This window comes from Mesoplodon bidens, assembly GCF_964165515.1.
Source record: "Mesoplodon bidens genome assembly, chromosome: 16".
Classification (NCBI taxonomy): Eukaryota; Metazoa; Chordata; class Mammalia; order Artiodactyla; family Ziphiidae; genus Mesoplodon; species Mesoplodon bidens.
Genome location: NC_138173.1, coordinates 67,994,990 through 68,022,530, shown reverse-complemented (window position 1 = coordinate 68,022,530; position 27,541 = coordinate 67,994,990). Strand labels below are relative to the sequence as shown.

The 27,541-nt window shown below is 43.0% G+C and overlaps 1 protein-coding gene across 5 annotated transcripts in view; it reads left to right on the top strand.

Moving 5' to 3' along the window:
- ASAP1 (ArfGAP with SH3 domain, ankyrin repeat and PH domain 1) overlaps positions 1-27,541 on the top strand; it is a 348,630-nt gene that overhangs the window by 179,020 nt on the left and 142,069 nt on the right. For all 5 annotated transcript variants that reach the window (XM_081214357.1, XM_081214356.1, XM_081214354.1 and 2 more), the window contains one exon: positions 24,112-24,184. In XM_081214357.1, coding sequence (XP_081070483.1) covers positions 24,112-24,184 — 73 coding nt within the window. The remainder of the gene's footprint in view (positions 1-24,111; positions 24,185-27,541) is intronic.

Sequence of the window (27,541 nt, the reverse complement as noted above, 5' to 3'; positions counted from 1 at the left end):
AGAGGCTCCCTTAAGCTTACTCAAAAGTAGCGAAAAAGGGGTGGGGACAGGGTTAGTTGCAGGCCACCTCATGATCTCTCTCTGTGATGTCTTTATCGCACCTGTGTTTCTTTCTCCTCACACTCTGGCCTCGTCTGGAATTGCTTCTGCTTTGTATATCTTTTCCCTGCCGCTTAGTCGGAATTTTCATTTATTCATTAAGACTTATATGCCTGCTCCATCATGGTTTCTCCTCCATCACCTCTTTACTTTTGCGAGTTCCTGGAAGAGTCGTCTCTGACTGGTCCAGCTCATCTCTCTTTTCTCCAACCACATCATGGGTTGCTGGGAAGCCCTTGGTCAAGCTACCTTCCCTGGTCCAGGTAGTACTGGCTAGAAGAAAAAGTGTGGTTCCTTGCCATGAAACCTGGCTGTCTCTTGCCTGATCTTTGAATTGGGGCTTTTTGAAGGTAGGTGTTGTAATCAACACACATAATCAGACAGTATATGCCAAGTGAATGCTATGTTGATAAACATAAGTATTAAGTATTAAGTAAGTGTTAAGTATTTTGGAGGATCATTTTCCGTGTTTCCATGTTACCCAAAAGTGGAAATATTCTTGAGGCAAAGGTTAAGGGTAACTTTTGGTTTCAGGAGCTATTTCTTCCCTCTTGATGCAAGGCAGACCTCTGGTTGGAATGTAACAGACTCTGTACAACGAGTCAAGACTTCCACTGGTTTGCATTTTTCATTAGTGTGTCATTCAAGGAAATCCTGGCTTTTGGGTCATGGAACAGGCCTCTCTGTTTATCCTTCTGCAGAAGTAAAAAATTTGAAGTATTTAATAATACATCTGAAGATAAACTTGTATTTTGAGGTCCGTTCTCCTAGAGCCTTTTGTGGGAGTTTTCATTGGAGCCTATTTTATAAATATTTTCAAAATTTTGTGATAGTCTTTATCCCAACGTAGATCATGGAAAAAGAGGCATCCTTACAGTCTAAATATTAGTTGAAAGGATTTAAGAAACTAGGAATTCCATCTCACATTCAAAGACTACTTTTTTCATATTTAGTAAAGTATTAATTTTCATCCCAAGTGTTTACTGAAATGGATAGTGAATAAACCTTTGTAACCTATCTAAGATCCCACATGGACTTCTTTTTTTTTTTCTTCTAAGCAGCACTGGGAACAAGAAGACAATCTATGACATACCTATTTTTCTCACATGGTGATTGTTAGCTAATGAAAAAACTGCATAATTTATACTGTCCATATCTAACAGTTACTTTTCTTTCTGGAGCATACAGTCTTGTAAGTTTTTTTAGTAACTGTAAAATTCACTTGTTTTTTTCCTTTTATACCGGGTAGCCATATTTATTTATTCTTTCTGCAACTGTTTGTTGCATGCACACAATATATAAGAATTGTGGTACTTGCTGGGAGTCAGCTATGAGCAGTCATGGAACTAAGAATGAACAAAAACTACGAGCGAGGGAGGGAGATCCCTTGACTGTCATCCTGCCCCCTCCAGAGTCTCCCCACCTTGAGTCCCCTGTCTGCCTCCACATTTACAGATGGCATGAACTCTTGAGATCTTATTGGGTGTCAGAGAGTCTTACTGCACATCAACTGTATGGTTGCCTCGGGCTACTTCTGCCTGAGGAGTTAGCAGCCTCTGATTTCCTGGCAGTCATTCCCACACAGTAAGAGATACCCCAAGCCCACCCTACTCCCCGTGCTTACATAGAACCCATCCCAGTGTTTCTCAAGCATCTCACCCCTCTGCACCTCTTTTCCTGGTCCTTCTCGAGCTTTATCTCCTGGAGGAATGGTTGAATTTTATGGGGTGGTTAAGTCATCGTGTTAGGGGAAAGTGGCATAAAGCCAGGAATACCCTTGAGAATTGATTAGGAAGATTCTTTGTTCATGGCCAACACGTTGACAGTCCTACGTTTTCCTTTCAGTGTTCATTCAAGTACCAGATAAAGTGGTTGGCTTGCATTTATGGGCTCTGATGTCCTGGGCACACATACTTGTATATATACATACACATGTTTCATAAACTCCAGACTCACTTGTGAGCTGCTGAGATCCTTGGAATAGGCAAGGCTGCAGGAACGAAGGGATCAGCAGATTGTTTAATGGATCTTCCACAGTTTCAGTGGCCTGGCCTCACAGTGGGGCTTATGAGGGTGGAAGCACCCACACTTTTAACTAGTAATTCCACTCCCACACTTCTTCCGAATGCATACAATCGAATCATTGTGAATTATGTTTCTGCATGAGGTTCCTTGTGGGGTGGGAGACCCTAAGAGGCCTTGAAATTTCCTGGACGTCTTGGGTTTTATCTTGAGGGAGGAAAAAGCACATTTGACTTTATGCACCACAGTGTAGTTTAGATTTGTCTTAATGTAAAACCGTTTCCCCCCACAAATCTTCAGTGCCTTGGAAAGAGGCTCTGTGTTCATCCAGTGGGTGGGTGTGCCCCTGGCGTACCTCTCTTTATGCTCCAGTCCACTAGTGGGAGGAGGTGGGTGCTTCAGCACACAGAGACCCAGTGGGGCTCCTCAGAGGCCTAATGGACCCATGTTTCCTACAGTCATGGGGTCATCCCAGCATCTCCTCTCACACCCACTGAGCTTCTAAGCTGAGGACCATGAGTGCCATCCTGGGGCCGGTCTGGAACTCCAGTTGCATCTTGGTAGAGGGAAAAGCCACAGGAGTAGGAGACAGACATGGGCTTAATCCTGGTGTGAAACTGTCCTGTGTGAACTTGGGCAAGCCATTTAACCTCCCAGGATTTCAGGGTTTGCTTTTGTTTTCAGATAAAGTGTCGCGGGGTGCGGGTGGTGAGAGGAGGGATAAATTAGGAGTTTGGGACTGACACAGGCACACCGCTACAGGTAAAACAGGTAAAGAACAAGGGCCTACTGTACAGCACAGGGAGCTCTACTCAATATCTTGTAATATAACCTATAATGGAAAAGAATCTGAAAAATAATATATATAACTGAATCTGAAATATCACTGAATCACTTTGCTTTACACTTGAAACTAACACAACATTGTAAATTAGGTATACTTCAATTAAAAAAATAAAGTAAAATGAGGCAATACAGAGAATATGTAATCTCTAAGGTCATCCCAGCTCTACAGTTCAGTGAAATGGGATGATGAGCTTTTGGCCATCAGAAGTAGAGAAGAGCGGCTGAAACATTGTTCGCACGGAGGTTAGTTGAACCGCAGTGGATGCACAGGAAGTAGACCAACACCTGCTCACCCAGAGCTCCTGTCCTAGTAGCCCAGCGAGATGGATGACCCATTTGGAACAGAGAGTGGTCGGTGATTTGGCAGGAGGAGACTGTTAATACAGGATATACCCTGTAGCGGAGGGCACACTCTCTCCAATTTTACTCATGTAATTAAGTCATCATTACACTTGAGTTGTAAAGACCTTTTAGTGTCACAGAAATAACAAGAAATGTTAGGAGTGCCTACTGACTGGAAAGGGAAATATGAGTTCTTGGTTTTTTTCCTCTAGCTGGATGATGTTGGTTGGCCTTTTTTCTTCCTTTCAAAAGGAAAAAAGAGTGCTTCCCTGGTGGCACAGTGGTTAAGAATCCGCCTGCCAATGTAGGTGACACGGGTTCGAGCCCTGGTCTGGGAAGATCCCACATGCCACGGAGCAGCTAAGCCTGTGCGCAGCAACTACTGAGCCTGCGCTCTAGAGCCCGTGAGCCACAACTACTGAGCCCACGTGCCACAACTACTGAAGCCCGCACGCCTAGAGCCCATGCTCCGCAACAAGAGAAGCCACCGCAATGAGAAGCCCGCACACAGCAATGATGACCCAGTACAGCCAAAAATAAACAAATAAAAATAAATAAATAAATTTATTTTTTTTTAAAAAGAAAGAAATTGTAACACATCCTCTATTCATTATCCCAAAAATGTTTTGAAGAGAGCAGAATCACTTGGTAAGGTGTCTGTTATAATCTTTAGTACAGCCGATGGCTAAGAGATAAATGTGATTAATTTGAAAGCCTTGATATTTCTTAATCCTCACCCAGGAAGTAGCCAAATACATACAGTTTGCTTGTTTTGGAACTCTTGTCCTATAAGTGTGAGGTTCATTGCACTCAGCTCTAATCCAACCTTCTATAATATCTTTCTCAGGTGAAGACATGGTAACGCAAATACTACCCCCCCCCCGCCGTCCATTATAAGAAACCAAAATGTATGAAAGTCACGTGAGGCAGCGTAATTAGTGAGCGAGCATGACAGGATAATGATGGTTCATGAGGTTCGATTTTAAAAACAGCATTTCTAACTTATGCTAATTTTGCTTGAAAATTTTGTATAGTCATAGCCAACCCGTAAAAGGCACTTGCTGGATCACAGCCCTGCTCTCTTTTGTTTTGCCCCATCTATTCCTTGAATACTAGCTTCAGACTTGAGAGAAAAGTTGGAGGGCAGGGGAGGCCTTGCATCCAGGGTGATTCCAGTGTAGTCTCACAAAAGAGGTCTGGCAAGGGTTGAAAGTGAATTTTAAGCATTTAAGCATCCACTTTGAGGTTTTCTTTCCATAGCAAGAACTCGTGAGAAATTGCTTCAGTTATTAGCCGGAATGAAAGGGGACAATTTTAAAAGGAGTGGAAAACAGGAGAATGTTTGAAGCTGGTTGGGAACAAATAAAGACTTTGGGGAAGATCCCAAGGGAAAGTTCTCTGATATTTAGTAATCCCAAGGCATGGGTTGGGGGGGGGGGACCAGATCATCTTAGTACATGAGTCATCACTTTATTTCTCTAAATTACAGGCAGATTGTTATTTCTTAAATGAACTCAGGTCATGTATTTTGTGAACCATACTCTTTGGGGAGAATTTTTTTCTTTCTTCTTATTCTTACCCCCAGTCTTCAAAACTTAAAAAAAAATTTCCGTAAGTAAATGGACAGATGCCCTTCTGGAATTTATTTTTGAAATGGATGGGGTAAATAAGAAAATATTCCCATACCAGTTAACCCAAAACTGGAAAACTTAAAGCAACATGAGAATTGAGACAAGGGCATTTCTTGGCTCTTTTTTTTTTTTTTTTTGCGGTACGCGGGCCTCTCACTGTTGTGGCCTCTCCCGTTGAGGAGCACAGGCTCCGGACGCGCAGGCTCAGCGGCCATGGCTCACGGGCTCAGCCGCTCCACGGCATGTGGGATCTTCCCAGACCGGGGCACGAACCCGTGTCCCCTGCATCGGCAGGCGGACTCTCAACCCCTGCGCCACCAGGGAAGCCCTCTTTTTTTTTTTAAAGGAAAAAATCAGCAGGTCAGTCCACAATCAAGTATTACATATCTACCATGAGAACCCAAACCATTGCATTGGAAATTTAAGAACTGTGAGACAGACAGACATAATTCCATGGAGTTATATTCTCAGAACTAAAAGTACTGTTTACTGAACTCCTGCTGTTTACCAATCACTTGCTGCATCCCTGATCTTTCCGTGAACTCTGTGAAATAGCGTGGTGCAGGTCCTGACTCCCAGAGGCATTAGGGGACTTCTCTGTGCTCACAAAGCCGTTCAGAGGCAGAGCCCGGGATCAGACCCAGCTCATCTGGGCTCAGGTGTCTGTCTTGTTTCTACAAGGCTCACATGAAACAGTGGGGAAGTACTGAAGGACATTCTGAGGCAGTAATATATGTCCGTGGGACTTGAGTGTGGAGGAGGTGAGTGAATGTCAGGGAGGTCTGGGAAGGCTTCCCAGCTACAGTGACTGTATAACTTACCAGAACAGGGCAACAGTGAGGCTGCTCTGTTACTCATTATGCCAGGGCAGTGGGTGTAAACAGAGATTGTCCTTGGCAAACCTTCACAGAGGAGATAGACTGGAGAGATGGGCAGGTCGACAGTGACTTTCTCCTCCAGCATCCCAACATGCCCCGACATCTTCCATCGTGGAGCCATTGCCCAGAACATGGGTAGAATTCGTAGGAGCCCTTGTGACAGTGGGGCCAGGCCTGGGTGACCAGCACAGACCTGGTGGTTCCGGGGCAGCTGGAGACCCTAGACTGGCCCTCCTCTTGAGGTCATTCCTGGGAAAAGGTGCGTTCAGCTCAACCAAGGCATTTTATAGGGAAAGTTGGACTTTGGAGTTTTTATTTTACATCTCCCAAGTTTTAAAAATGTTTGGAAGTTAATTCAGAAATTCACAGAAGATAATTTGCAAGTTGAATATAGACTGTGAGCCACCTATTTGCTTTCTCTGATATAAATTATAACGGGTTTTCTGGAATATTATGATCCAAGTCTCTGTTACCCAAAGTGTATTATGTAGAGAACTAGTTCTGAGACATTAGTGGGTACTTGTGAAAAAGGATAGAAGCTTGAAGTGTGCTTTTGAGGCCAATAAGTTTGGGGAATACTGTGTTAAAGTTAAAGAAACAGGCATCTCATGGGCCTTTCATAGATTAATGCTCTGTGACTCTTCAAAAGGGGGTGTGGTGTGGAGCATTTCCCAAACTTACTGACTGCAGATCCCCCTTTTCTCACAGCATTAATTGGACTAGTTGGGCATAGCTTTGGGGAAATGCTGATCTAAGTGACTAGTTCTCAGATTTAAGGATATTCTAAATATGTGAATGTTCTAAAACCTTGTGCGTTTTCAACTTCAGCCGTCAGAGGAAAGCTCATGGAATGAAACACTCCTTCAGAGTCGGGCTGTGTGAAACATTAGCCGAGTTGGACTTAATTATCGTGGTTTGACGGGGACTGGGTTGGACCACTTGTGAGTTCATAGTGGGCCTTGTCATTGGATAATGAGGGCACTGTTTGTTCACTTTTGAGAAGTGGAGTCATTTGGAGGATCTCTGGGGTATCTAGATAGTAAAATGTCACTCAGCATTCTACTGAGGGTCATGATAGCAGCCAGAATGCATTTAAAGCGAGGGGAAGCTTTCCTTAAGGGTGTGCATTATAGTTACTGCACTGGACTCACTCAGGCTCCCCAAGAAATGGCCACTGAACATGTTACTTTACTGAACAGTCAGTATGGACACTTGGAAAACAACTAACTTAGTTTTTATAAAATTATTGATTATAAGCTGATGGCTTTCTTAGAGCCTTTGTACTCCAGTTTCTTTTTTTTAATGTTGGTATTCGAAATGGAAACCACTTCTTAAACCATTCATGTGTCCCTTTAATTTTACTCCCAGCAGCGTATTAAAGAATCACTCAAAGGGAATTTGTCCCCTCCCTTTGCAGTATAACTCAATCCACAAAATGTAATTTAATAAAAGCTTTTATATGTATTTATCAGTGAGACTGAATTTTCTTTATCGTTTCTGACTTCATGCTATATTTTTTTCTTAATCATTTTCTAAAATTTACTACATGCTTCGCTTCTAGGTAAATATCGATACATTTTTGTCTTGGCATACTTACCCCAGATGTCATATTATAGAGAAGCATTGGTGTTTAAAAACATTTTGTATCTAGCTACCTAATAAACGTGATTGGAGTAACCCGTCACGATCCCTGAGGTCAGGGACCGTCTCTGTATTCCTTGATTCTGGGGTATTGTTCCCACCAGATAATCGTCAAACGAATGAATTCATAGAGTGGAGATTGAAGTTGCTTTCCAAATACTCTGTAGATGCAGCCCCATTTCAAGCAAGCTCTGTCTGAATGTAGGAGGGTGTCATTTACGTTACAAAAGAACTCTTTCTGATAAAGCAACAACAAAGCTTGATGCCTGTTGAGGAAAGCATTTCTGAAATGTTAATATGTGCATCTTTGAGGGAATAAGGTTTAATTTCAAAGATTTGATTTATGGAAAATTTCTTCAACTCCTGTAAACAGGAAGATTTATCTTTATGGAAACAGCACCCAGTGGAGCATGATATTCATTTGTGCTGCAGAGCAAACTCTGGTACCTCATCCTTGTTTTCCTCAAGTAATATTGAATCAGTGGGTCCTGGGGTCTGTGAGCATTCTCCTGATAATAAGACATCTGTGTGAATTGGCTGTGCTGAGAGAGCTTTATTTGAAAGGGTGCCTGTAAGGGACAGCTGTGGGAGGGGGGGTTAGAATGAGGAGTGTTCCACATTAGCTGATGCATCCTTCTAAGATGCCTACAACTTTGAGTTAACCACTATCCTAAATTGCACTCAACAGTAATTTGCAAGAGGATTAGTTAGATCTTTGTGACATTTCTGGTATGTGACAGCATTTTAGGAGTCAAAAACTTAAAGACCTTTTGTTAGTGTTGTTACTTGGGGGCATGTGAATTATTAATATATTAAAAGATACCTGCTCGTATTTCATAAGCATGTTTAAAAACATGTACAACTTAAAATTATCCTTATTAAAAGCAACTTGATTATTTGACAACCATGCTGCAAAGTAGGTCTTAAATACTGTTATTTACGAAAGTGAAAAAACTGGCCATTAAGTTAGCTTTCAATAGGAGAAATATATAGGAGACAGATGACATACCAGAGTGATGGGAGGCTGAAGTAGTAATGGCTGTGCTCATGCGGGCAAAATAAGCACAAGTGTTTGCAGTATAATATTAAGTGAAAAAGCAGAATACAGATTGCATGTAACATTGATTAGTTACACAGAGATCACGTAACATGAACAAAGATGGCAAGTCAAGAAAGAAGAAAATAGTGTTTTCGAGTTGTGGAGTTATGGGTAAAGTTTAGAATTTGTATTTTCCATTTGCTCTGTGTTACGTTAAAAACAAAATTTTCTGAAGTTTTTCTTTTTGCCAGTAAAGCATGTTTCCTAAGTGCCTTGTGGTAGGAAGCAGGAGATTAGGAAGAAATATCCACTTTCATGTGCGTTTAGCAGTGTAGTATCTTCAAAATTACAGAACACCTGTGAACAGAATAATATTTTTAAATTAAATTCTGATTTGGGAGACTTGAGTTTTGAGACCACATTTATTACCCAAGTGGGCTTAGAAAAAGTCACCTGGTCTCTCTGAGCCTTCATTTCCTCAGAAAGGAAAGATTGTGATAACATTTGGGCAATTGGAAAAATCAGGCGCAAAAAAGTAAACGTGACAAAAATATATATAAGGGAATTTTCTTTTATTTTGAAATAACGGTAGTGCTCTTTGATGCCCTTCCGTGTTCGAAGTTAACATTATTAGATTGGTTGCTGCTACTCGAGAAAAACCCATCGGCATTTCTGGCAACGCCCTTTTAAACATTGGACAGTGCCGTCATCTTCTCTGTATATGCAGACGGCAGACAGCCCCTGGGCCGCACTGTTGTCTTAACTCCACATTTCCCACAGTTCATACTTAAGAGAAGTAAAATCCTAATGTTCATTAACAGAGCAGTGGTTTCCAAGCTTTTGTGCATCTCATTTGTAAAATCTTTTTAAGCCTGCATTCCATATGCATGTACATGTATATATACCTATACATACTCTTCTGTACCAATATTGTATAATTATTTAACGTAAAACAGTACAAACAGGAGTTCTGTTTGTTTTTTCCCCGCACCACAGTGGACTATCCTGTGTGCGTTGTAGAGAGATCACTGATCTAAAGAACTGGTCTGAGTGGAAGGTTTTGCCTCTGCCTCTCCCTTTTCTTTTCCTTCTATAGTAGCACCACCAGCCATGTGTCAATAAAAATTATTCTTGCTAACTGTATACCTCTTGGGAACCTTAGGAAAAATAAATCCAAGTACCTGTACTTGCAAATTCTAGCTAACATTTGTTGAGCGCTGCCTCTGATCCAAGCACCATTCTGAGTATTTCATCTGTGTGGTTACCTTACTTAATCCATGTAACTCTGTGAGATGGATCACTGGTGGGGAAACTGAGGCACAGCTGGATTAAGTACCTGGCCCAGGTCATACAATTAGTAAGTAGTGGAGCTAGACTTTGACTCCAGGCCGTCTGGCTCCACATTCTATGCTCTTAACCACCATGTTTTCCCAGCATCTAGTCATCAGTTATGTGATTCTCCACTTCCGATAAAATTGTGTGATTAAGTCTAAATGACTCTAAATCATCAGCAGCGTATTTTGAATCACTGGGTCAAGACACAGACACATGGTTTAGTAGGACATTATAGAACCTCAGAACTGGTAGGAATTGAAAAGGCTAAGTAGCTCCGTGGTTTCTAATCCGTTCACCAGTGAAAACTCTTGTTTTGTTATGAGGTAGGTTCCTGATAAATTCTCAGGGTCCTGCAAAGACGTGACTCCTTTCCGGTCTAGGTTTTAATTCTTTTAAGAAACTCTCATTATGTTATAACATGGAAAATGGTGTTTTCGTGACTATTTTTGGTCTTTAAATACCTTGTTGTACCTATAATTATTATTTTCCTAAGAATGGAGCTGAAATTACTTCAAGATGAAAGAGCCATGGTGCTTGTGGGTGGGTATGCTCCTCCGAACTTTAGAACTACAGCAGAAATTAGAGGTTCACGAGGTAATTGCCGTGATTACAGTTTTCTTTCTGGCCCCAGACAGGAGCTCTTGAAACGCAATATTCTACTAATTTTTTAAATGTACAGTTTGCAGGGCAACAAGGAAATTACTAAGAACGTGTACTCTTTCTCCCTCATTTTCGATGAAAGCATCTTGTTGGATCTCTTGCAGTTGCTGAGGGAAAAGCATGTATTTATTATAAGACACTGTTAAAAGGCTTTAAAAAAACTTAAGTACTACATCAGCCGTATAATATTGCATAAGGAAATTATTTTAGAAGAAAAAAAGTTCCTAATCATAGCTGTCTGAGGTAGCAACAGCTTTTAAAACATCTCTGTGAACCTTCCTAAGCTTTACATTTCTAGATAATTCACATCTTTATAATATGTGTAATTTTACATTGTAAATAATGGAATTTCATAGTATTTGCACATCTCACAAAATAGACCTTCAATAAATGGCTGTCCTTATCCTTTCTGATTGTTACATACATACGTTTGAGTGACCATATAAGCCCTCTTATTTGTTTCCTATTTTACTTGGCCATCTCCCTGTTGTTAGATTTAGGTTATTTCTTGCCTTTTGCACTGTAAAATCTGGTAACGTGTTTTGTAGTATCTTTTTAAAATTTATTCTTGAGGGGGTGGTTGTCGTTTGATAGGAATTATCAGGAATAGGATTACTGTGTCAGCAGATAAAAGAGCAGTATGACTTGGAATACAATTTGTCCTGTGTATCAGCTGGGACTGTTTCTCTGCAGCCTATCCATTCATTGTTTTTATTACCTTTTCTATTTTTAATATCTTTATAAGGACAAAAAGACACTTCAGTATTGTTTTACTTGGAATTTAAAAGTTATCGGTGTGATTCAAATTCTTTGCATAGGTTTATTACAGTTTTCAATTTCTATGTTAATGTCTTTTGTCCTCAGTCTTCTGGATCATGATAGTAGCGAAATAAGAATTCCACATGCTAATAATGTCCTACACATGTCAACTTTTTTTCCTCTTCTTGTTGTTGTGATTATTTTTCCCTCTTAGTCCTTTTATCTTGTTGTTGTTTTGTTTTTTTGGTTTTATCTTGGTTCTTGTCTTGGCTTTTTCCTGATAGTATGTCTTGTTGACATGAGAACATCATTAGACCTCTTAACTGATATACATAGTGCATTTTTTGAGGCTTAACTTTGTTAGACATTTTTAAAATATGGAGTTTTCTACATTGATGTCCCAACAAATATTGTTCCATAGGTGTGCCAAGAAGAAATCCTGATTTTAATCAATTATTTCAGTTATTTTAGTGGAGAATTGCTGGGTCATAAAGTTAAACATGTTTCTTTAAAATATCCCAGTCTTTGATATTCTAGTGTGCCTTGGGTATCCAAAAGAAGGGTATAGTTAGCATATGGTGTTTTCCAAATTTGTCATGGCCTCTTTTTTCCCCAGAATACTTCCCAGCGTCTTAGAAATAGTTTTCTGCAGATTGCAGTATGGGAAACGCCGCTTGAATCCATTTTGTTGTTCTTTTCACAAGAAACGGTCCTTTGCTTTTAGTAATCACCTTCATGCACGCGTGGAGCTGGAGTTTCTTGATGTTCTCTGTCAAATTAGGCCTGTCTTTCTTTGTAAAAACCATTACTTAACAATGGCCAGATCTGCAGTCGGCAGGTCTGTGTTGGAGAGTACACAGGAGTTCTAAACTCTACTGAACTGGGGACGTCACCAGTGGCTTATGGCTTGTCTTCCATTAGATCTTATATCCTCAGGAGCTGGGCAGTTGAGCCACCTATAGAAAGCTTAGTGTGCAGTATACTTAAGCATCATAAGCATAATAAGAAGTGGAATAAAGCATGGCTTTTATTCGAATGTGGCAGAAAGAACACAGACTTTGGAGTTAGCCTTTCCAGGGTGAAAAGCCTGGTTTTGCCATTTCCTAGGTTTTTGGCCCTGGATACTTGCTCTGACTCATTTTCTTCATCTTTAAAAAGGCATTAGTAATGCTTGTTTTACATGATTGATAGAGTCTTTGAATGCAACATTCAAGATGAACTTTTCAAAACATTTCTTGGAAGACAGAGGATGCAAAAAAGGGACACAGAAATGACCTGGAATTAGAATCTGAGACCAAAGCCATGGTTTATCCTTTTAGTTGCATAGAGATCTTAAACGTAAGGTCCTTGCCAGCATCAGTGGCTGTTGATACCAATCATGTTACTTTTAAAAAATTAAGGTGTCTTTTCTTTAAAACAAAATCTAATATGCTAAGAGAGTTGAAGCAGTAGGATATGGTCCCTAGTACTTGAAAATAGTTGGTTTTCAGGAAAATTAGAGCTAGAAGAAGCTGCATGTTGGTCCAGTCTTCCAAATTTACAGGTCAGAAAGCTGGGAACCTGAGAGGTCTGAGGGGTAGGAGTCAGAGTTAGCTGCCAGGTGACCCGGATCCTGCGTGGGGTCCTGCCTGTGCACTGTGAACAGCTGGTCACACACGTGCAGTCCTGGGGCAAGGCCGGGAAGCTGGCTGTACAGCTGGGGAAAGGAAGTGAGTACATATGTAGTATCTTGAAGGATTAATAGCTGCCTTTTGTTGGAGATAGAAATGTAAGGGAAAAAGTCATTATGATAAGTGCTCTCACAGCGCTCCAGGATGAAGAGAGATTCTTTCTCAGAGGGAAGGGGAAGGTTCAACAGAGATGACAAACTCAGTCTTAAAGGCTGAGCGTGCGTTTGTAAGATGGTTAAGATGGTGAAGAAAAGGCAAAAGGCAGAAGTATTTTTGAGAAAGGAGAGAACTGTAGCTATTGGAATGGGCATCTCCAGAGTCACAGAGACCAGACAGGCGCTTAGTACGTTTGGGCACCATGTATCTGGACTACCAGGAATGTAGAGTGAAAGGTGGGAGAGACGCAGGTCGGCATGCTGCAGAAGGGAGTCTGCGGAAGCAGTGTCGGGTGAGGCGGAGAGGGCTTTCTGAGTCTCTAGGTCTTAGCGCACGAGAGTGACGCGGTCAGATTCATAGTTTAGAAAGGCTCCTCCGTCTTCCTGGGGCATGATCCAGTCCTGAAGCCAGGCAGGAGCCCTGGGGATGGGTTTAAGAACTGCTGCAGAGGTGGGGTTGGCAGGGTTTCCTGGCCTCTCGGGTCCGGCTGAGTGTCTTGCTGGCATCCGCCCAGGTACTGAGTGGGTGTGGAGCGGGGAGGAGGATTTTGGAGGAAGCCTTAAATATGGGGCGTGATCCTAGAGGAAGAAGTGGACTGAGCCACAGCAGAAGGACTTAAGAGAAGTTCTGTCTGTGAAATACCCAGCCGGTTGGCTCTTGCCTTCTGGTCTCGCTCCTTTACCTTCCGTTCCCAGCGCATCAGCCAGAGTCCTTTTTCTGAAGTTCAGGAGTAATCGCCTCGTTCTTGGACTAACCTTTGCCTTCAGAATAAAACCCAGACTCCTTTGCGTGGCCTCTAGTCCCTGCGTGATCTGTCACTTTATCCTCCACGTGGCCACGTGCTTTGGCCGCCTGACCTCCCTGGTGCTTCTGAACACCAGGCCTCCCTCCTTTCAGAAATGTTGGTGTGCACCCTGTTGTCTCCTGTCTTTCCCTCCTTGAAGAAGAGAACTGTCTAGTCTTTGCCCAGTGTCCCCACCTCTAGTAGGGACCGTGGCCTGTGGAGGAGCGCGTATCTGTGGATGGATGCGCCCCATCTCGGGATGTTCCTCTCTGTGACCCTCACATTGCTCAGCAGGGACGAAAGTGACCTCCCTGTGGACCAGAGCCGGCTTAGAAGTACCAAGGGGAGAAGCTGTCCCTCTTTTTAAAATGAGCTCCTATTTGCTTGGCTGACCCCAAGGATAAGCCCACCGATTCTTTTCGAGGATTTTCCTACCAGTCACTCTCAGTGGTGTTTTTCAGTCACCGATGTTTTAAGGCGCACCTAGAAGCTTTCACAAGCCTGTGCATCTCCATGTGCTGTTGTGATTAGTTACTGATCTTACACCTGTTTTCTGAGTGGGGATGCACATGCCAGCAATCAGTGTTAGGGAAAATCGCACCCAGCGTCCAGTCTAGCTCTGAGTGAAGTCCATGAAGACTGCCCTGCAGTTGCCCGGGTGCAACTGAAGCCGAGTGGAGACCCTCTCTGTGGATTCGACTCACTGCTGCCACGCCGAGCACAGTGGTTGGTCAGCAGATGGACCCACGTGAAGCGGCTGGTGGGCAGTTCAGGTGGCACAGCCCCTGCGAGCTGCAGGAGGACCTCCTCCCACTTTGCTTTTGTCCCCTCCCCCTCCTTAAAGAGCAACCTTGGGTTCTCAAGCAAAGTGCTGATTTCAGTTACTCTTTGGCTTCTTCACAGAGAACCCCTAGATTGGGAAGGGAAAGGTTTTTGAAGTTGTTTGTCTCACGGCCTGATGAGCGAATCCTTGGCTGATTTTGTCTTTTAAAGGTGCCTCCGTCCTCTGCACCCCACTGTGTCAGGTTGGAAGGTGGGTGAGCATGATGCTTACGAATACTTGGTTGAGGGTCGGGAAGAGCTGGGCTTGAATCTTGGCTCTGTCTCTGACTAGCTGCAGGATCCAGGGCGATCCTGAGCTTCAGTCTCCTTCTCTGTAAAATGTGGGTAACAGAAATGTCCTTATAGGTTACTGCGAGGATTAAATAAGATAATCTGTATAAAACATGTTTCTGTTATTTTTATCCTCCTCCTCCTCCCATCATCATCAATGTGAGGGAGAAGGGAGGTGAGAATGGGCCAGTATACGGCTCTAAGGACAGTTTGAGGGGAAGGAGGCGAGAAGGGAACACTGTCTGCGCCGGTATCGGGTGAGGACGGCATGGGTGTCACAGGATGACTCACTTGAGCAGGTCCCACGGAGCCAGTAGGAAGTGATACAAGGCCTCCCTGGCCTCAGCCCAAGCTCTTAACAGAGGCGTCCACTTCTCGACGTGGTGCCTGGCTCCAGAGCCAGGCCCTGCTGCTTCCAGGGCCGGGATGCACACCAGAGGCAAAGGCTAATAAGTGGTGGTTGAATGCTGGGATGTCAGTGACCCCGTGGGACTGGGGGGCCCCCTGTGGTAGCAGTGCCAGACCGTGTGGGACCAGCAAGGACTCTAGCCGTTAGGTGCAGAGATGGAGCTTCACAGAGAGAAGCAAGACTGGGCTTAGCCCTTCAAGTAGGTTACAAAATGTGTGAGGTGGCTGTGCTTTGTGGTGGCAGGTTTGGCTTTAAGGGTCTTAAAGGGGACCGACCCGTTCCACTTTCCCGGTTCACACTGCTCGTCCCGACATCAGTGCAAGAATCGGAATGGTTTAGCAAAAAGTCTTGAATATGGCAGTGAGGGATTGTAGGAAACGCTTACGTTTTGAAAATAAATAATGCATGAGAAATAAACAGCATTCTGTGAGTTCCAGTGCTATTCTGTAAACCTTTAATTCTAGATGCTTTCAACATAGAGGCAGATTCAATTGACTCGCATTTATTGAGCCACCACTCTGGGCCTAGCATAGTCCATGCTCTCAAGATGTGTGCACATCTAAGGGGTAACTTATGCCTCCACAGGGAAGGGGACTTCTGTGAGTCACAGTTTTATGCAATATCTTTTCTTTGGCTTGGAAAGTTGATAGGTTGGTGGTGGTTTCTTGCATAGAACAGGTCCTTAGAATCATTCAGGAAGTATTGCTGAAAGTGGTACATTGAATCTTTGCTGCAGATCTGAACTGTGAAGTGACTTACCAAGTGGGGCCCAAACCCTGAGTAGTTAGCACCTGCAGATCTTTGCTGCCTGTGGGTCACATTCCCCCTCATGCAGCCATTCAGCTACAGGGAGCTACAGGGAGCTACAGGTAGGGTAGAGGACATTGAAAGTTTCTGATTGAAATCAGAGAATATAGGAAGAATCTGAATCTTAAGGACACTTTTAATAGTCTAAAATAGCACAGATAAAAAGCTTAAAACCTGTTTCTGTGGATGACCTGTCAACTTTCCATATTTGGGCTGCATTATGCAAATCAGATTTTATTTTAGGTTGATCATTTCCCCTTGCATAGCAGCTTCATCCTACTATTAATCTTGAAACTAACAAACGATAACATCTTTACTTCTTCCTTTCATACGAGCTGCTGTTGCCATGTCCTGCTTCCTGCTTGCAGGTATTCTGTGCTGCTGCTGTTGTTGTATAGCTTACACACAGGATGCTTCTCAGTGCCCCATACTTCCATTCCTCAGATGAATAGGGGCTGTGCTTCCAGCATTTGAGCTGAATGCTGGGAAAAAAAAAGAGAGAGAGAGAGAAAGAGCACACACAAGCAGGCCAGGCCCCTTTAGATCTGGGGAAGAGTTCTGAGAAGAGGATTTCAGCAGAAACGTTAGCAGTTGCAGAAGCTCTCAGGTGGATGCCAGCTTGTGGGTGCAGAAAGACTGCAGGTGTGGCTTAGATATGAGGAGTGGGGAGTGTGGCAACAGAAGTCAGAGGGCTGGATCACATGGGGCCTGGCTGGCAGTAATGAGGACCTGGGTTTTATTCTAAGAACAGTGGATTCTTGTTCATCCTTCCTTCCGTGTGTGTGTGTGTGTGTGTGTGTGTGTGTGTGTGTGTGTGTTCGTTCAGTTCTTACTTAGCATCTTCTATGTGAAGAAAGAAACAAACATAAGTATCATCCTTGGAGGACTTTTAGATGACTGAGTAAGGGAAGAGACACAGGTACTAAACCCCTAAAATACAAGGTAAAGAGTGGAATGATTTGGGAAGTGTGGCTAAAACCCCAGAGTAGCGAGGATTAATATTTTTTGAATAACTTCCTTCATCAGTCTTACCAAAAGCAGTACCAAGCTTCCCACGGATCCTAGTGAAGGGTTTTGTTGTTGTTGTTTTGCTGTAGCAGGTAGAAGTGGGGGACACGGAGCTGGGGAAGCAAGGCACATGGAGTATGGATTTTCACACTTAGGCCAGTGCCTGGCCCAGAGTAGGGTCCACTATGTGCCAGGCACAGATAATGGATGAATAAGTGAGCAAATGTTATAAAAACCCAAGTTTGATCCTCAGAACAGAAACTCACTTGCATGGATTGCCCGAACCCTCCTCTTTTTTGAGGCAATAACAAGGTCACTCTCCCTTCTGGCTCCTTTATTCACAGTGCCCTTCATTATCCCATAGGATTACTCTCTGGGCTCATAACCTGATTCCCATTACAATTATACACATAGATTCTAGTATATGGGGTCTTGTGATGGATAAATAACGTATTGATTTGGCTGTGAGGATGCATGAGAGCTTGTATCACTGTTTCGTCCTCAATGAGTTTATGAGAATGTTAATTAGGCATCTCCCTCCTCTCCAAAAGGTAGAGGGATTGCTCAACAAGCTGAAGGCTGAAGCAGTCAGGCTCTGAACCAAAATTAGGCCAACGTAGTCTTCCCTTGATTGCCCTATTACAGGAATTACACAGAAGAAGAGCATTCGCTTTGTGGTGTTTATGGGACAAATGCTTCTATTGAAGTGCATTTTTGAAATTACCTCTCTGAATATGACTATTAAAATAATAAAAATGGAAACACTCCCTTTTTTCCCCCAAGTGAGTAAAAATTCTTTTCATTGAAGAAATCACTTTGCTAGTAGGAGCACTTGCTTCAGAGATGTTTTGCTGTCACTGCTCCGAATGTTTCAGGAAGCTCTCTCTTGGAAGCGCCTTCAGAGGCGAGGGTAATGATGTTGGCAGTTTTTGAGCACCTGCTCTGTGCAAGGCTTTGTGCCAGCCACATCCAGGTACATAATCTACTTAATGCTCAGCATCCCTGGAAGGTGGGAGGTGTCTACCCGGCCATGTCTGTAAGAAATTCTGTGCTATTATTTTATTGTTATCCACTGTTTCCTTTCTCTGTAGGTGTACTCATAAGATTTAGCGCCAAAGACTCGTGCTTATTTTCAAAAATCAAGTCTACCTAAAATAAGACACATTTTTCCCATTTGCGTATATTGCAAAGAAGGTGCCTAGCCTTAGAAAGTAATTCTGAAATCGAAAATCTTAACATTAACAGCCATATTGCCACTGCTCATTTAACGTAGGTGTACTATATTCTAATAAAATGGTTTTTAAGGAAGTTGCCAGAATAACTATTCTAAGGTACAAAACTAACTTAAAATGTGTAAGTTCTGTCTGTCATGTTAAACCATTACTCGTGGTACTGTGTGGTCATATCCCTCATACATGTGTCACACACACATTTATTTTTTTATTTATTATTTTATTTATTTATTTTTTTGCGGTATGCGGGCCCCTCACTATTGCGGCCTCGTCCCGTTGCGGAGCACAGGCTCCGGACGCGCAGGCTCAGCGGCCATGGCTCACGGGCCCAGCCGCTCCGCGGCATGTGGGATCCTCCCGGACCGGGGCACGAACCCGTGTCCCCTGCATCGGCAGGCGGACTCTCAACCACTGCGCCACCAGGGAAGCCCCCACACACATTTATTTTAACACGTACATTTAAACTTTGGCTGTTCAAAGCAATCAGGGGAGGAATTACAGGGGGCCATGTTTTCTGAATTCAGAACTTTATTCAACCATTTGTAAGGCAAGTCTTGCATTGCATCCTTTCCTATTTGCGGAGCTGAGAATACTGAGGAATTAATTTCTTCATCGTTTGTTATTTGAACATGTGCCATCTGCCAAGCACCGAGAATGGGAATTCAGCCATGAACAGGTTCTGCAGGGCCCCTGTCTCCATAGAGCTTTCATTCTTACAGTGGAGGGAGATAAATACCATGATGGTAAACAGATCATGAACAGGATCATTTCGGGCTGTGTAGTGCTCTGGAATATCTAGTGTGAGGTATATGAGAGAGTGACGGGGAAGCAGGAGGGTGTGCTGCTTTAGGTTGACCATAAAAGGCCTTTCGGAGGAAGGGGCTTTTATTCTGAGGCCTGGGTAAGAAGAAAGAGCCCATCATCTGGAGAGGTTAGGGACGAGAGTTCCAGGCAGAGGGATCAGCTAGTGCAGATGCCCTGTGCTTGAAACAGACGTGGCTGGATGCCTGTGCATCTCTGAGAACGTGTGTTGTTTGCACTCCGCTGTGACCCAGGGATGCTGCTCGGCCTGGTGTGGTATGAAAGGTTCCATGTCCTACCCTGAATGGCCTCTGATTCTTAAGGAATTTTTTTCATTCTTATGTCCAGTTTGTATGATCTTTCTGAATCCTCTGGTAGCCAGCTTCTGTTGGTGTGGTTTCTCCAGCAATCTCTCTCTAATTTGCAGGACCCTGTATCTTCTCTGTGTATTCAGACGCCCAAGCTTGTTAGGACTGTGCATGAAATAAAAGTAATATGTCTCCATATAAAGATGGGAAGTGCTTTTCTAGGTTAACGCCCCTGCTCTTTAGTAATGCAGAGAAGGGGAAGCTGCTGTATTGCAAAGTTCTAGATGGGGGAGGTGTTACTTGACTGTTAGAGACCAGCATATTCTCCTGGGTTCCTGTCTTGGTTCATTCATCCGCCTTCCCCTCCCTGTCTCCTCTCACAAACGCATATGCTTTTGAGTTGTTCACCTTCAGATGCATACTTAGAAACGCAGGCACATATTTTAACAACTTTTAATGGGTTGAGAGGTAGGATAATTTTGTAGCCCATTCATCTGCCACTTTTCTCTTAGCTTTATGTAGTTTTACATATAGGACATTTCAAAAGATGTCACTGCACCTTTTGTCTGGCTGTCGAGAGAATGGCGCTCTGTAGCATATTTAGACCTGTTCTTTCTGGAGGGAGCGTTGTTTGATTGAAGGACAGTGTTCCCTGGCTCTCTTAAACACAGAGTTCTTAAAACTGCATTTTACTCAGCTGCTTTTTGCCCGTGGCCAAATAGTAGAGTGTAAAAAGAGAAGTGTCACACGGACACAATGGTGGCTGTAGCTGTCTAATGCGGATGTCATTAATAACCTTTAGAAGTAAGTGCCTGAACCTTACATCCTATTAGTTCTATAGACAGGTGGGTAAAAATTCGACATAAATTTCTGAGACTTTCCCTCCTGCAAAAAGGAAGCAGATAACTGGTCTCATAAAATGTTACGGGCCTCCCTGGTGGCGCAGTGGTTGAGAGTCCGCCTGCCGATGCAGGGGATACGGGTTCGTGCCCCGGTCTGGGAGGATCCCATATGCGGCGGAGCGGCTGGGCCCGTGAGCCATGGCCTCTGGGCCTGCGCATCCGGAGCCTGTGCTCCGCAACGGGAGAGGCCACAACAGTGAGAGGCCCGCATACCGCCAAAAAAAAAAAAAAAGAAAGAAAAAAAAATGTTACGACTGAAATCTTTTCCAGCCCTTTGCTCATTTGGAGTCATTAACTCTAAACGTGCATGGACATTAAAGCCCACTCATTAGTTTCTCTACCAGTAGAATCATCCTTCAGTGGTCATCACTCCCCAAAGCTGAGCTGATAGGTTATTTTCTTCCAGAAGGAGATCTTTTCCCCTTTCTCGAAAATTATTAAAAAATCATAAGATCTAGGAGAAACATGAGCATGCCTTCTGCAATGGATTTTTAGGTGGCTTGTTTGAAAAAGCATAAGCTGGTTCTTCTCTTACCTGATATGTGACACCTGGCAGGTTGTTTCGCTTCTCTAAAGCCCAGGGGTTTTCATCAGAAAAAAAGATGGCAGAAATATGTATATAAAAAATAAATGGTGGCTGTTACTAGAATTATTTTTTAAAATATCCTTACCACAAAAGCGGTTCAGCAAAGGATAAACCCTTTGGATCCCATCTCTTAAAATGAGTGCTTATTTGCACTTATTTGCATTACTGTCTTTCCCTCCCAGTCTCCTAGCAACCTAAATGTCTTGCAGTTTCTGAACACAGATTTGCCTCTGAAAACTCGTGGATATTGCCCTCTTAAGATGAGACTGCTTTTAGTTTCAGTTCTTCACAGATACCATTGGAATGCAGAACTGGGTAGTGATTTGGAGGTGGAGTTTTACTGTGAAGAACTGGGTTCAAATTCCTACTCTGCCACCGGGGCAAGTTACACTTTCTAAGCCTCTGTTTCCTCATCTATAAAATGAATCCGGTAATAGTACTTATTTCATAGGGTTTTTGTAAGAATTAAGTGAAATAATCTAAGTAAATCTCGGCACCTTGATGACTAAGCATTTATTAAAATGTTAGTGATCTTCCTTCTTTCCTCTGACATACGAACCTCAGATCTTTGAAATTACTCAAACTTTGTCTCTTCCTCTGGAGCTGTGTCATAAAACATTGTTTCCTTAAATGTGATATGCAGTCGCTGGCATTAGATGAGGTGATTTGAGGTAGTGAACAGACGAGCATTTTATGGAGTTAGAGGCACATAGTCATTTTTAGGGTATCTTCTGTGAATGTTGAGTGAGCCAGCTCTTTAGAGTGTATTTAAATTTTTTAAAAAGATGTGAATGAATTTTGTTTTTTGTTTTTGGGTTTGTTTTTTTTTTTTTTTTTTTTTTGCGGTACGCAGGCCTCTCACTGCCGTGGCCTCTCCCGTTGCGGAGTACAGGCTCCGGACGCGCAGGCTCAACGGCCATGGCTCACGGGCCCAGCTGCTCAGCGGCACGTGGGATCTTCCCGGACCGGGGCACGAACCCGCGTCCCCTGCATCGGTAGGCGGAATCTCAACCACTGCGCCACCAGGGAAGCCGGATGTGATGAATTTAAAGAAAAATGTTAATTAAAAAGAAGTGCAGATGGGACGTGGCTGTGAAAAAAGTTGTGGAAGTGGAAAGTGAGTGATGAGCAAGGTAGAAATAGTGTTAACCCGCAGCCTGCAAAACGCTGGTCTTTATCCCAGCGTCCCATTAGATTTGGGATTCGGGAGACATTAATGTAAAATGGGATTTTAGCACTTTCTGGCTTTGTGACTTTGAGCAATTTAGTAAATATTTCCCTCCCTCCCTCCCTCCTTTCCTACAGATATTTATTGAAGGCCTATCACATTTCCTTATCTGAAAAATATAGATGCTACTTCACAGGATTTTTGTAAAGATGTAACTCAAAGAGATAAGATATCTATTTGGTACATCTTCTCTACGAGCTTATGCCTGGTGTAGTAAGTGCTCAGTAAACTTTAGTTCTTCTGTTACTTAGGACTTGTGGTTGCAAGTGATAGAATCCCAACTTCAACTAGCTTCTGAGAAAAGGAATTTATTGTCCCACGTACTCAGTCTACAGGAAGGTTGGCAGTGATATAGACGTGGGGACAGCTGGGAGCAAGGACTCAGTTGCCACCAGGACCCCCTCCACCTCTTGTTTCTGGTGCTTCGTCTCTGTTAACATCATCCTGTCTGGCCAGACTCTTCCACACAGCTAGAAACAGAACCCCTGGTGGCCCCCAGGTTCGCATCATCAGAAAGGGGCTACATGTTATGCTCCTGGTTCCCAAGCTCAGAAATCCTAGGCAGGACTGAGCCCAGCATGGGCCCTGCTCACCTGGCCAGTCATGGGTGCTCAGAGAACAGGAGCCAAAGGAAAGGGGCACCGCCCAGTGAAGCCCATGTTTAGGGTGGCAGGAAAGCCCGTTGTGCAGAAGGGGAATAACAGATGCCTGCTGCCATCACCTTGCCCCCTGCAGCTCCCCCCGTACCCTGCAGAGAGCAAGTACTTACCCTCCGTGGGCTTCCATTCGCTCATCTGAAGTCTTGAGGTTTAAATGAGGTAAAGCATATGAATGCACATTGAATGTTTTTAAACTTTATTATACAAGTTTATTTTTATTGCTCCTATTGCTCCTGCCCTCCAAATCTTGACCCACCTTCCAGGGGTTCCCAGACTGTGAATGGACCGTGGACCTTGGGAAAGCAGAGAGGGGCTTGAATTTATTCTAAGAAGTTAGGTCAGCATGCCATGAGTATGTCTACATTGACTTGTTTTTGAAGTATAATACACACATAGAAAAGAGTACATATCCTAAGTGTGTCATTTGATGAATTTTCACAAACGAAACCCAGTTGTGTATCCAGCACCTGGGTCAAGGATCAGGAGTGACAGTCCCCCAGAAACAACCCCCTCACCCCTGCCTTGTAGATTACTGGGGATGTGTTGATTCATCACCTAAGAAATCATGTACAAGCATTACTTGCATCATGGTAGCATTTCTCATGTTGTGCTTTTTTAATAAACAGAATTGTTTAAATACACGCGGCATTATGTCATTAAAAATATTTTTTTTTTTTAACTAAAAAGAATCCTCAAGTTTAAAAGCTGGAGAAGCTCTTCGGGGTCACTGTTGCTTATCACACTCCCTTAAATGTTTTCTTTCTGGCTGAAATTACCATTAGGTGATAAGATGTGTTTTGTTCCCTGGGAAGGTGTCATCCATGTCATATGTTGGCCTTTCTCCCTTTCCAGGTTGCAAACTCTCCGAGTGAAAGAATCAGATCTTAGGTGTCTTATATTTTCTTTCCTGTGCATAGCTTAGCACGGTTACCGACTGACTACCAGCTTATCCATTTCACCCAATGTTGAGCTTGTGGAATGACCGTATTTATCCCCAAAATATAACTACTCAAATCCTGGGCACTTCGTGTCTCTGAAGGGGTTCGTTGTTGATAAATATACCAGTTTGCTGTTGCTGCAGTGCTCAGCACAACAAATGCAGTTATGAATGAGTTTTTCTTTTAATTTAGTTCCTTTTTTTTTTTTTAACTTACCAAGTTTTCCAACATCTTTTCCCCCCCATTTTTCTCTTCTAGGCTCTAGACCAAGATAGAACAGCCTTACAGAAAGTTAAGAAGTCTGTAAAAGCAATATATAATTCCGGTCAAGGTAAGCACTTACCAACAGAGATAACACCAATTACGTATATTGTCTGCAGTATTTTCTGTTATTTGTTAGATACTAAGTTTCTGGAAGACTTGATACAAATGGAAAAACAAGTAAGTCAAAGAAATTCAGTTTTTCTCTTTTTTTCTGTCTCTTCTGTCAGTCCAAACCTGTTACTGCTTCCCAAGTAAAAAGAAGGAAAAACATTAGTTGCAGTGGGTTTTATTACACAGTGAAAACCTTAAGTAGAGTTATAGGTAATTTTGCCACAAGTGACATAGAAGATATGTAAAATTCTCTTTGTGTGGTTGGTCAGACTGTAATTCAGTGGCCTCAGTTAAACACACGAGGATCTTTTCCATCGGAAGTGTACCTGTACACATTTGAAAATCCGTATTGGTGACAGGTGCGGGGTGAAAGTTAGGGGACACGTGGGGACGAGGCTAAAGGGAGAGACCTGGGCAGACCTGCCAACTCGAGTCTTTGCATCTGGCTCAGGGCAGGCCAGGTAACCTGTGTCACCAAATGTTTTAGCTTTGGTCAGAGACTTTGTCATCTTGGAGAGAAAAGTATGTTGTCAGTGGATAAGAAGAAATAAACCAAATTAAGATAAACAGTAGGTAACCACAAGAAATGGTAGGTTCCAGCGCCCCAGGGAGGGAGAGGCCTGCAAACATAAAATGAGTTTCAAGGTCTCTTTTGTTATTGGTGTTGCAATACCAGCTCGCTTTCCCAGAGGTCAGGTCTCTAAGAGATCAGTTGTCTGTAACAGAACACCTGGGAAGGGAAGGCAGCGGGGTACAATGGAAAGGGCACGCTCTGAGGTTGTATGCTTGTGGGTTTGCACCCTTTCTCTCCCTCTAACCAGCAGCGTGACCTTGAGCTGGTTACTTCACTTTTTTGAACCTCCATCTTCTCTCTAAAACGGGGATCGAATATTACTCAGCCATAAAAAGAAACGAAATTGAGTTATTCGTAGTGAGGTGGATGGACCTAGAGTCTGTCATACAGAGTGAAGTAAGTCAGAAAGAGAAAAACAAATACCGTATGCTAACACATATATATGGAACCTAAGGAAAAAAAAAAAGGTCATGAAGAACCTAGGGGTAAGATGGGAATAAAGACACAGACCTACTAGAGAATGGACTTGAGGGTATGGGGAGGGGAAAGGGTAAGCTGTGACAAAGTGAGAGAGTGGCATGGACATATATACACTACCAAACGTAAAACAGATAGCTCGTGGGAAGCAGCCGCATAGCACAGGGAGATCAGCTCGGTGCTTTGTGACCACCTAGAGTGGTGTGATAGGGAGGGTGGGAGGGAGGGAGACGCAAGAGGGAAGGGATATGGGGACATATGTATATGTATAACTGATTCACTTTGTTATAAAGCAGAAACTAACACACCATTGTGAAGCAATTATACTCCAATAAAAATGTTAAAAAAAATAAAAAAACAAAAAAATAAAAAATAAGGGCTTCCCTGGTGGTGCAGTGGTTGAGAGTCCACCTGCCGATGCAGGGGACACGGGTTCCTGCCCCGGTCCGGGAAGATCCCACATGCCGCGGAGCAGCTGGGCCCATGAGCCATGGCCGCTGAGCCTGCACGTCCGGAGCCTGTGCTCCGCAACAGGAGAGGCCGCAACAGTGAGAGGCCCGTGTACTGCAAACAAACAAACAAATAAATAAAAATAAATAAATAAAACGGGGATCGTGATATTACAGGGATGTTGAAAGGATTTAAGTAGTTAATATCTGTAAAAGTTCTACCACCTCATGGCAGTTCAGTAAATGCAATACATTTATATTTTATATGTTTTATATTTTATTTACATTTATACTCACTCTTGTGATAAAATCATAGGGTATTTCCTGGTCCTCATCTTGTCAGAGCTGGGAATCAGTTGTCTCTTGTCTTCATTAAAGCCCCAGGCTTAGGGCACTCTGTGATCCTAATTAACACATTTTGTACCCTGGTTCCTGGAGACCTGTCTCTAATTTCTTTATATCCAATAAAACACTAACTTCTAATTAAGGTAGATAAATGATATTTGTCTGGTTATGTAGTGACCAAATGGTGCTTTAAGTCTCGGCCTAGATTATACACCTAGCTTATAACCTATGCCTTAGCTTCCTTCTAATGAACTCCCATGAGGTGGTAGCCCTTAATAGGGGATGTGAGTGGGATAAATAACTGGAAGATGGCACAAGGGGCTTCTGAGGTGCTGGTATTGTTCTGTTTCTTAATTTGGAGGGTATTACATAGATAAGTCCATTTTTTGATAATTCATCAAATGCTACACTTAGGATTTATGTACTTCTCTATAGGTATGTGTGTGTGTTATGCTTTATATACAAGTAGGTTCATTGAAGCATTGACTGTGATTTGGTAAAACAGAAAATGGAGATTTGTTAAATAAACAGTAGTATATCTATATAATAGAATACTAGACAGACTTTATAAAAAAGAAACTTAGGCGTAGCATAGATCTAAGTTTAAATCCTAGCTTTGTCACTACTTGTTAAAGTAAATTATTTAATTTCCATGAATCTTGGACTTCCCTGGTGGTCCAGTGCGTAAGACCCCACACTCCCAATGCAGGGGGCCCAGGTTCGATCCCTGGTTGAGGAAGAAGTCCTCATGCTGCACACAACGAAGATCCCGCGTGCTGCAACTAACACCTGGTGCAGCCAAAATAAATAAACAAATAAACAAACAAATAAATAAATAAGTAAATAATGACTTCCATGAGTCTTAAATTGCCTCACCATAAAATGAGAATATAATATCTAATTTACAGAGTATTGTATGGACAAAATGAGGGAGTATTTAAGGCCCCCGACACACTGCCTGCCACGTAGTACATGCTTAACACATAGTATAGTAGATGAGAAAAAATGGCAGGTAGGTCAATAGCATGGGTGCTTTCTCTATATTAATTCAGTCTTTCTACAAATACTGTTGGACCAGTCTGATTTTAGAAAGAGCTTAATGAGCCATTATCTGCCTAAGGAATAAATGTCAGTTCTCCATAATGTTATGGTTTCTGCCTGTGAGTCACAAAAGGAGACTTCTGATTTACAGCTCTGAGGTGCTACCGTATTTACTCTGCTCGGGGCTCCATGTGACTTTCTTTTCCAAGTGTCCTTACTCAAGACACATTTCTTCCCTTGGCCTCCATGTCCACATCATTTAGCAGGTCACACAAAGGCTCCTGTACTTGGGGACGTGCTTCTTTAAAGCATTGCCTTGGTCCCAGCTGTCCTGGACGTGGCAGTGGGGAGAGGTTGTCCCTGTGTGTATGTAAGGTGGAGAGTTGAAGGGGTGAGTGCAGGGTTTGGCTGCCATTTCCTCTCCCAG